This window comes from Limulus polyphemus, unplaced genomic scaffold (genome assembly GCF_000517525.1).
Source record: "Limulus polyphemus unplaced genomic scaffold, Limulus_polyphemus-2.1.2 Scaffold720, whole genome shotgun sequence".
Lineage (NCBI taxonomy): Eukaryota > Metazoa > Arthropoda > Merostomata > Xiphosura > Limulidae > Limulus > Limulus polyphemus.
Genome location: NW_013666330.1, coordinates 178532 through 189324, shown reverse-complemented (window position 1 = coordinate 189324; position 10793 = coordinate 178532). Strand labels below are relative to the sequence as shown.

Below are 10793 nucleotides of genomic sequence, written 5' to 3'. Positions count from 1 at the left end.
GTTACCCAAACGCACTGGCTTTTTCATGTATTAGAAGTTGTTAATCTAACTGATTTTTACCAATAATTACTCTATGAAAACGCCACGAATTATTTTCATGAATTATCTTAATTTTGATTGGCTCACAAAAGAATTTACTGACGTTTGACTGCCTCGACCGCACTTTTCTGCCTCTTTGTTGGTCGAGCTTGACTTCGCAAAATTTATTTATTTCAATTAACTATGGGGTGGGGGTGGCAGTACTTGCCCCGCGATTGTTGATGGGTTATACGCTTGTCATGATATATAAAAGAGGAAGTAACCACATTTTGAACTTTGGGTAATTTTCATATGTTGTTTGAATTCAAACATCAACGAAACGTTTTTACATATGTATATGTATATAATATTGTTGCGTCATCGAGGTCACGTGACTGGTGTGGCGCCCTCTAGTTTCTAGAACTATCCTGTACTTTGGCGAATGCTCTAGTATTTACTAGATATAGGGTAGTCGGGTATATAAAAGAGGGTAATGTAATGTGTGATAGACAGTGAGTAATTGAACTGCAGTCAGAGAGCACGAGAGACGTTACAGCGTTTGTTTAGCGCGATTGTTGAAGTTGAGTGTATTGGTAAAGTTATATTCGGAAAGAATAAACCAGTTTTATTAAGAATAGACTTGTGTCGCTTAAGTTTCGTCGGAACGAAGTTACGGAAAGTTAATTAACAAACGGAGACGTAACAATATATATATATTGAGCAGTTTCGGGTTTTTTAATAACCACCAGACAAACAGATAAACTTAGGATGTCGCTATACATAAGTTCTGTACGTTATATCAAAATGATTTTGAAACCTCACCACGTCGATACAGTCCATGCCCCATGTCTGGACATATCATGCTCTATCTAATTCTTGGTAATAGCCCTGCTGCGTAGTTTCTATTCCAAAAGGCTCCATTGTCATGTACAAAGCACATTATTCTTTATTCCATGATTCATCTAGTGTACTAGGACAAGGGTTTCCCAACGCCCGTTTCAACAATCCGATTGCACAAAAACTCATAGGTGCTGATCCGACGACTTGACCCGCACGTCTTCGTATGAAATAACGTGTTAAATGTACCCATTTCGTTCTCCAGATGTTTGAGGTATGCGACGGTTGAATGGGAGATATGACTGGAAGACTTATCTTGGTGAACTCATACATACTCTGTTGGCCTTGTTTCCAGGCGGAGATCTATCTTTGGGGTTAAAGCAAGATGTTAGGAAACTTTATGTTGATTAGCAATTCTTACCTTTTAGAGTAACGTGTTAGGAAACTTTATGTTGATTAACAACTCTTACCTATTAGAGTAACGTCAGTCAAACGAAAATCGTTAATACTCACGTAGAAAAGCAAAAGGAGCTAATACCTTCGGAGTGTGTTGGCGAATCAGTTGGTATGTATAAATATACTTGTATCTGACACAGAATCTTTAATTCATCTCATAAACAGACAAAGCATGATCTGGTATAGTGGTCCATTTTCATTGCAAAATTTTAGTAGCTGTATGTTTCTTTTATATAAATCTCGTGAGTTATTCTTCTATATGGCATTACAAACATTTTAGGTTATTTTGATACATTCTAATTTAATGATCCTAACTTCTCCCCTTATAACAATTTAACAACCTTGGCGTTTGTTATCTGGTGTTAACAAATAATACTTTTTGAGAACTCATTTTACTTTTTCTTTTTTTTTAATTATTGGTTAGCTTTCCACAAAGGAACGTTTTATTTTTTCGGCTCTTATTGGGTTTTTTTGCGTGAATCTGTGACTTTACAACCTCCAAGATTGCCGTAAGTTTAAGTTTCTTCTTGTAGATTAAGTCAGTGTTTGTTTATTTTCAGCGATTCTGAAATTTATATTGAAAAGAAGACCAACTATCCTTCGCACAACACGTGTTTACATGAGTGATAAGCTGCAGAGCGACAACGGTGAAAAACCAAGCAATGAAGTATTGAAGGTATCCAATTTCTCAGATAATATGACTGGAGAAAATATCTGAACATTTCTACCATATTTCGAAATGGTTTATTAGAAAAGGTTTTTGAGTATAGTAGATACTTGTAAGTTAGTAATCATGAATGGCAGCATAAAGATGACAGAGTTTTATTCCTTGCTAGAAAATAACGAGAACTTGATTCAGTCTATAATGGGAAATATTTCGAACATTACAATCGAAGATCACCCTCGAGGTGATGTCATCTATTTTGCCCACCCAGAGGAAATGTTAACACCGTGGAAGATCAACTCCTATTTTCCTTTCATTATGACCACTTATATCATTACATTCATAGTTGGCGTCACAGGAAACATCGTCGTCATTGCTGTGATGGCATGTGACAGCGCATCAAAGAACGTCACCAGTATCTTCCTCGTCAGCCTCGCTGTTGCCGATCTCCTACTGTTGGTTATCTATGTTCCACTAGATGTCGCTCATTACTTTGTTGTACAGTGGGATAAAGATGGAACCATCTGCAGGACAGCAGCCTATGCCGAGATGGTTTCTGCCTTTGCTTCTGTCCTTAACCTAGTGGCCGTAACTCTTGAAAGGTAAGAGTCTTTGTCATTATCTTTAGGTATCCATATTTGAAAATTGAAACTTAGGTTAAGCTTAATTGAGCATTGTCTTTACTTAAAGTACATTTTGCACTTAAAACTTTAACTCTCAGAACTATCGATATCATTGTGTAAATTAATTGCTAACAATGTTCTTACAGAGCTTCTTGTGTACGAACATTTCATCTTGCCGTTAATAAGTAAGGATGCCTTAATGTACTGAATCATGTTCAATTGGTTATCATGATAATATTTGTCTATATAGTGTCTATCTAAATGGATTAATGTATTGACATTCGAAATTCTTTGTGCTCCAAGGAGAAGAGATCAGTGGAAGACCATGGTCACCAACGTCCTGTTTGGATATGGTACACAGAGAGCATATAAAATCATCATTCAAGAATGGTTTATATATTTTATTTGTTGTTGACAGAATAGCCCACCACATAATTGAGAGGGTAACGGGTATGTTTTAGGACGACAACCTACCTTTAAAGTATTTCTTATTGGAAACTCCACGAATCTCATGTAAAGCCAAGTAAAATCATCTCAAAATCCAATCTGATGTAGGAATGCTTGAATGAAAATTGTTTTGGATAATGAAGTTGTATTTATGAAGTTAAATTATAGCTTATCATACATTTCTTAAGCTCAAGCACTATGTTAGAAAGCTTTCAGATTACTGACTAACATTACATTTCTTGGTTTTATAGAAACTCAAGCATATACAACAAAGCTGGTGATGTACTTACGGTGAGATTCTGGCGATCGGATATAAATTGTTATCATAGTAACGTATACGATCATGATAAATCAAAAAATGAAAAAACGAACACAAAGAATAAGCACAGAGAAAATTACAGACCCACGGCCGTATTTCATCATGTTAATGACGTCTCTTTAAACATATAAAAATATGGAAATAGCATAAAGTCAGGAAAGGTTTCTGAAGCCACAACATAGTAAGATTGTAGTCAGTACACAGTAAAACCACGTAAAGACCCAAATGAGAGAAAAAAAATAAGAACACAACTTAAAACGTCCCTTAGTGAATTTGAATTCCAGTATATTGGAAAAACAAAAATACCAACAGTAGTTAGAATTCATAAGTGCAATAAACATGTAAGACTCTGTAATACTAATTTACTTGCAACAGCTCACCATGTTAGCGAAGGGGTGTATATAATAAAATGAAAATATACTCACATGAAGGGGTAAGAAGCACGCACGAGGAGAATAAAAGAAACCTTCTACATTCCCTAACTGATAACAGACTCAGCCAACCTAGCATAGAAGTCAACAAAACTTGGATATCCCTCTTAATTAAAGCCATTCAAATAATTAATTTATTCAACTCCTAATAGGAAAAGATATCTGAACATTCAGATATCTTTTCCAAACATTCTCCTGCCTCTTACAAGTCTTCTCGGGACTCTCCTACAGCTGTTAGTAGCCTAAACGTAGGATAGAAACTGATTGGTAATTAACATGATCAAAATATTTATTAATGTATTAATAATCAAAATGATGAGAATTGAGTACTTATATATACTACTAATTATGAAAGCGAAACATATATTACCTTATATAAAGACAGTTTGAAATATTATTTGAGTTTGGCAACCATGAGACATTTTAGTCAAGAGAATCTTTAATATTCGTTAAGTTATAAACTCTGTTTAAAAATTTGATGGTATCATTTAATATTTTCTATTTCGTAATTTCTCAGTTATCATAAAATGTCCAAATACAAATCTTGAAACCAGTTCTTATCCCACTGTATAATATAAGTAACAAAGTTTAGAAAAACGACCTTTATATTCCAGATATATATAAAAGAAGATTTTTATTTTAACCAGAGTTTCGCCTTTGCGGCTTCATCAGGGTTAATATACACAACTGTTTGATATTATAATATTCGTTAAATTATGTTATGTATATTGTTTGTTTGTTATTAAGCACAAAGCTACACAATGGGCTATCTGTGCTCTGCCCACCACGGGTATCGAAACCCGGATTTTAGCGTTGTAAGTCCGTAGACATACCGCTGTACCACTGGGGGGCGTTATGTATATGTATATTAACCCTGATGAAGCCGCAAAGGCGAAACGTTGGTTAAAATTTTGAAAAATATTTTCAATATATCTGGAGTATAAAGGTCGTTTTTTTCCAAACATTTTATCAAAATGTGTATATCTCTCCAGTGTGCACTATAGATTTTGATAAGAAAAAAATATATATATAATAATAAAAGTGTAACAGACACGTAGAAGAGCAGAATTTGTTGTTTGAATAAAACTGAGATTCCAGCTTTGTCATACTTTCAAAAGTTAAACGAGTAAACAGAATTTGTATGGTGAAATAACGCAATTTAAAGCTAACTGAAAACATTCTAGGGTGTTGCACAATACGGATAATTTGAGTTCTTCTGAAAATGAGCAGTATCTTCCATAGTCAATAAAAAATTGATTTATTTGTCTCAACTACACCGCAGAAGGGACTTAGGAATGAAGTCAACTTGTGAAAGCTGTTAAAATATATTACATTTAAAAAGAATATGAAATTTTTGAATTAGAAATGTATAGAAAATTGAGTACAATAGTATCAGAAAGCTTAAAACAACAATAAGCGTTTAATAAAAAAATTATATATATTAAAAGTATAAGTGCAAAAAGTGTTTACAAAATTATAAGAGCGTGATCGTATATATTTTTAAAAGTAGCTATAAGATAGTGGAAAAGAGAGAGAGAGAAGACGAATGAAAACAGACCTTTCATTTTGGCTGTTCTAAACACGTATACGTTTACAAACACTTCAAATAAAACTAGAAACTCAGAGTAAGTATAAAATTTAGCTTATGGTGGCTAAGGTGGGCTGATATAAACTAATATTACTCGAATTTTCATGTAGTCGCGATATAGGTTTGGTTTTCTCAGCTGCTTTATTTTCATATTATCAATCTAAACCACTCTTTGTATAAAACACTCACAAGGTGTACAGTATGAGTACTTGGAAATCATTTAAACCCATGGAATGGGAAAGGAATAGAACGTATATATATATATATATTACACCTATGCTTGATGTAATTAAAGGTTTGGGAATAACCAAGTGCAATAAGATGTTTTACCATAGAACTTGCATCTACTATTTTCATTTTCAACAAGGGCGTTGTTTGTTTTCAAGCGACCAGATGCAAAATGAGCTATCACAGCTGTGCTCATTGCGGATATCACACCCCGTTTTTTAACATCATAAGCCCTTAAGCTTTCCGTTGAGCCACTAAACGGCTAAACAAGCGAGTCATGTGTAAAGTTATAAGGTCACGCTATGTTAAGGTTTTAGAAATTCTGTTCATGAAGATCACTGAAATTAATTTATATTGAATAATGAAAAAATAGTTGAAAATGATACTAAATTATAGTAATAATACAAAAGTTAAATAAATAAACCAACTGATATTTAAGATCACGACTAAAAATTATTCAAAGACAAATTGATAGTGAAAGTCATCAGAAATGTTATTGTGAAATTACTCGAGAAATAAAAAATTAGTAATTTAAACAACTGATGCACTTATAGTAGTGCTTAGTGGTAACTCGGAGTCGTTTACTTTAATGCCACCACATTGGGCAATTTGCTCTGTCAACCGCGGGGAATCGAACCCCGGTAAACTTACCGCTGTCCCACTGGGGAACTGCACAGTATTTATAATGGTGTTCAGTGATGACGGGAAATAATTAGGTTTGAGTGAATTGCTTTCCCAAGGCTTGAAATTGTGTATTTCAGTTGATTCATACTAAGCCTTGATACTTAAATATTAAAGAGAATTATCTTGTTTGAGTGATTTCTAAGACTAGAGATATTTGTTGAGTAATTAGCAATATATTTTCCGACGTTTATTGGAATAGAATAACCATTGCGGTTACAAAAATTTCAAAGCTGCAGAACAATCTAAATATCAGAATCTATTTAATAAGTACAACTGATAATGAGGACTACGTATATAAAATAAATCCGCGTGTTTGCAGAAAAAACGTAGGTTAAAAATCAAAGCTCGATTCTATACCGACTCAAAGTCAACAGGTTTCCAAAGTTACTGTGGTAGCCGGGTGTGAAATTCTGCCGGTACTGAGTAACGAAACTTATTTTTGAAGGCAGTACTAGTACCGAGACTTATTTGAGCTGTTTTGTCGTTTTTTTATGTTTACACGTAGATTTTTTCTTTTTTTAAAAACAGGTCTATTTCACCCAACTGAGTACCTCTACATTTTTTTTCTTTTTTGAGAGTTTCACCCCTGGCTGTAACCTTATCAAGTAAGTTTGTTTGTTTTGAATTTCGCGCAAAGCTACACGAGGGCTATCTGCTCTAGCCGTCCTTAATTTAGCAGTAAAAGACTAGAGGGAAGGCAGCTAGTCATCATCACCCACAGCCAATTCATGGGCTACTCTTTTACCAACGAATAGTGGGATTGACCGTCACATTACATCGCCCCCATGGCTGAAAGGCCGAGCATGTATGGTGTGACGGGGATTCGAACCCACGCCCCTCAGATTGCGAGTCGAGCGCCCTAACCACCGGTTGTAAAGGCTGGAATTTTAAACGTACCTGAGCGAGTAAAAACATATGTCTAATCTAAATATACATAAGATAATTAAGCCCGCGCAGTACGCCAACTCGGAATATCAAATAATCAGCTTAGACCGGAAAGATGGAGTGGTATTTGAAAGTAAACAAGTACGTTTCAATGAAAGATAACGAAAAGCTATTTCAGGATTAAATTTGCACTGCTAGTTGGAGAGTCTTAAAGGTCCATCAAATAAATTGGAATGTCTTTGAAGCTTTGTAGTTTCTGAGATAAACTTAGAACTCACGTTTTCTTCATTTTCCGGTTTTGTACGCAACGATATGAAATCAAACTAACACCAGTAGTATTTCCGATTCATTGAAAAACAATACCTAGAAATATACAGTATTGGAAATAATGTTGGAAACGTACAGGAGTCACAAACAATGCGTAAGTGCAACTAAATGGTTAATTTATTATTAATATAATACATTACTACATAAAGTACGAAAGAAGAGCAAATAAGTCATACAATGCACTAGTATTTGCTTTAGATGAAGCAGTAGGCATGTTTTTATGTTATCATAAGTTTGTCAGTGTGAAATATTGAAACTATCCTCTATTACTTCTCACGGTTCAGGCAAGTATTTTGTTTGCCGCTTGACTTTCTCGGGTCTCCCAGTGGCACAGCGGTATGTCTGCGGACTTACAACGCTAGAAACCGGATTTCGATGCCCGGGGTGGGCAGAACACAGATAACCCATTGTGTAGTTTTGTGCTTAACTTCAAAAGTCAGACAAGACTTTCTCGCTTTCCATATGAGCTCATACAGTCAATATTCATTTAAGACCTTGTGCAGGCCAAGACATGGTTGTTATTGTTCCATCAATCTTTTTTTTTCTTCTTTTTTTTCCTATCAGGTATCGTTTCACCACACTTGCTGCGTGCTTGGTATAACTGCCTTGCTTGAAAGACAAATCCATAAATAACAGGTCTTTTTATAGACGGAAAGCTTCGTCTTTTAGTGGTCCAGCAGCATGCTTCACTTTAAATGTTCAGTTGTCCGTGGTACTGTTCTCTTCTCTGTTGGCCCGGCATGACCAGGTGATTATGGTGCTCGAGTCGCAATCTGAGAGTCGCGGGCTCGAATCTCCGTCTCACCAAACATGCTTACCCTTTCAGCCGTGAGGGCGATATAATGTGACGATCAATCCCACTATTCGTAGCCCAAGAGTTAGCTGTGGGTGATGATGGCTAGCTTCCTTCCCTCTAGTCTTTAACTGCTAAATTAGGGACTGCTAGCGTACATGATAGCCCTCGTGTAGCTTTGCGCGAAATTCCAAACTCACCAAACCACACTTCTCTGCCATCGAACAAACTATTGTTGATTGTTGTCAAACAATTTCATATTGGATTCATCTGTAAAGAGCACTCTTCTTCAACTTTTCCCCTTTTCTTATTTGAAGTTCGATGCTCATTTCACCCTTTTGATTTGATTATTTCTCTAAGCAGTTGTTTTGACCAGCTATACATCCATTGAGACCATTTCGTACTAATGTGTACCTTGCTGTTCTTGGAGTAACATTCACGCCTGTACTTACAGCTATGCCATTGTCAATATTTCTGTTGAATTATTGTACTACATAAAGAGCATAATGTGGGTTACTTAACATTACTTTTGACGAGTCTTCTACCTTGACCGCTTTATTTTATCAACGGTACTAGTTTTTCGTACCCTCTTCTGAGTTTTCGTACATGACATTTTGCTTAATTGCTACGTGTTTTAATGTGGCATTTCTGTCTTGAGAGCCATGAGTGCATTCACCACTGTATTGTTAGGTATAGTATTACTGCATGTATTTTTATAGTATAGGCATTATGCTAGTGCAGCATTGAATGATACTTTTATAGATGACAGTGAATTACAGTATAAGCTATCAACACGTAAGTATAGTCTGAAACAGTTGATTTTCACACAATACAGGGAAGCAACCGCATAATATTTCCATTTTATAGCTATTTTATTTGCTGTTTCCATAATGATTTCTGATATTGTATGTTTTATTTTGTTTGTTTAGAAATTACATTCAAAAGTTATAAATATCTCACCAATCGTGTAAATATTCTTGGATCTATATAGCTGGGATGCTTTAAGATAAATAAAATATTATCCTCTAATGATTAAGTAATATGTGATTTGCATATGACATAATTAGCTAATGTTTGAGTTTTTAAAATATATATTTAAACTATAGTTAAAATTCTCGTTTGAAAACAAGCTTTAAGCATAAATTTCTTTTAAATTATTCCGATTTTGAAACCGATATATGAACTCTTCTACAACATTTTAGGCCCCATTCTTTTGTAGAATATCATTTTAAACTGTATAAAGCTAGTTTTGAAACTTAAAAGACAGTTAGTTAGTGGAAATCTAAATGCAGAGATTTCATTCTTCTAGTGGTAGCTAAGAAACTCTTATTATTGATCGTTTTTAGCCGCGGCATAGTGGCTCAGAGAATGGCTCTGAGTTTTTTAAATACAAACTTTTAACTCATAGTTCCGTCATCCCTTGGCCCAGTTGAGATCTAATTACAATTTTGGATTCAGGAGATCAAACCTTTTCGATTGATGTATTTGACCAAGACCTAGATCTCATAGATTAATTTACTCTAATCCTGCCTAAAACAATTTTAATTTGAGGGTAGACTGGTAAAGATCCTGATGAATAATAAAATCGAATCGGGTATACGCGTGCCCCACGCTTGGTATTACTAGCGCACAAAAATATAGCTAATAAAAAGTAAAAAAAAAGTGGTGGGCAGAGCACAGATAGCCCTTGTGTAGCTTTGTGCATAATTAAAAACAAACAAACAAACAAACTTTGTGCTTAATTACAAGCGAACTTTATATAAATGGATTTAAACGGATCCCGCTAGAGTGAGTAAGTAAAACGTATATACTTATTTGAAAATAAGATAATGTACAAAAAGAATATACATGTCTATAAACGAATGAAAATTATAGGAATGATAGAGAGTGCACTATATTTATATGTTCTCTTTAATCTCGACGTTGTTTTAGAAAGCGTGGTGTGAACTTGGAAAGTGAAAAAGTACACATAATCAACCATTTTGAAGTAATTATTAACCATAAAAGTAAAAAATTCAAAGTAATACCTGAATATACTTTTTAGCCTACCACTTACTGAGCACTGTTGTTTAAAAGTACTTATGCCTCAATACCAACTACGTTGTTTATGATTTGGAAACTTTTATAGACTGCCTACTAAGTTGAAGAAAATGTTTCGAACCGTTAGCGCATGGCTTCATCAGGTCAAATTTCTGAGATGTGAAGGCGTAATATACAAGAACGTGAGAGGTAGTTAAGTACCATTGGATCTCCAAAAATGTAGAATGATCATATAAAACAAAAGTTGATTGAAACTGAAGAAAGCGGCCGTAAACGATAACTCTGGTGTAGGAAGATCATATGACATATTAGAGCTACGCGTGCTTAAGTGCATGATTTTTTTTTTTTTTTTTTGTTTGGTAGTTGGTTATTGTTCTTTCTTCTTTAACGTTTAAAGTAGGTAAACGGAAATATTTGTTAGTAGTTAAAGTAAATTGTTCGTTTCGTTAGTAC

General features: G+C 34.7%; 1 protein-coding gene across 1 annotated transcript in view; it reads left to right on the top strand.

Annotated features, from left to right (window-relative positions):
- Window positions 1–1930: 1930 nt before the first annotated feature.
- The window catches only part of LOC111085927 (allatostatin-A receptor-like), a 33490-nt gene continuing 24627 nt past the window's right edge, over window positions 1931–10793 (top strand). Inside the window, exon 1 of the mRNA XM_022386807.1 lies at window positions 1931–2577. Coding sequence (XP_022242515.1) covers window positions 2105–2577 — 473 coding nt within the window. The 5' untranslated portion in view covers window positions 1931–2104. The remainder of the gene's footprint in view (window positions 2578–10793) is intronic.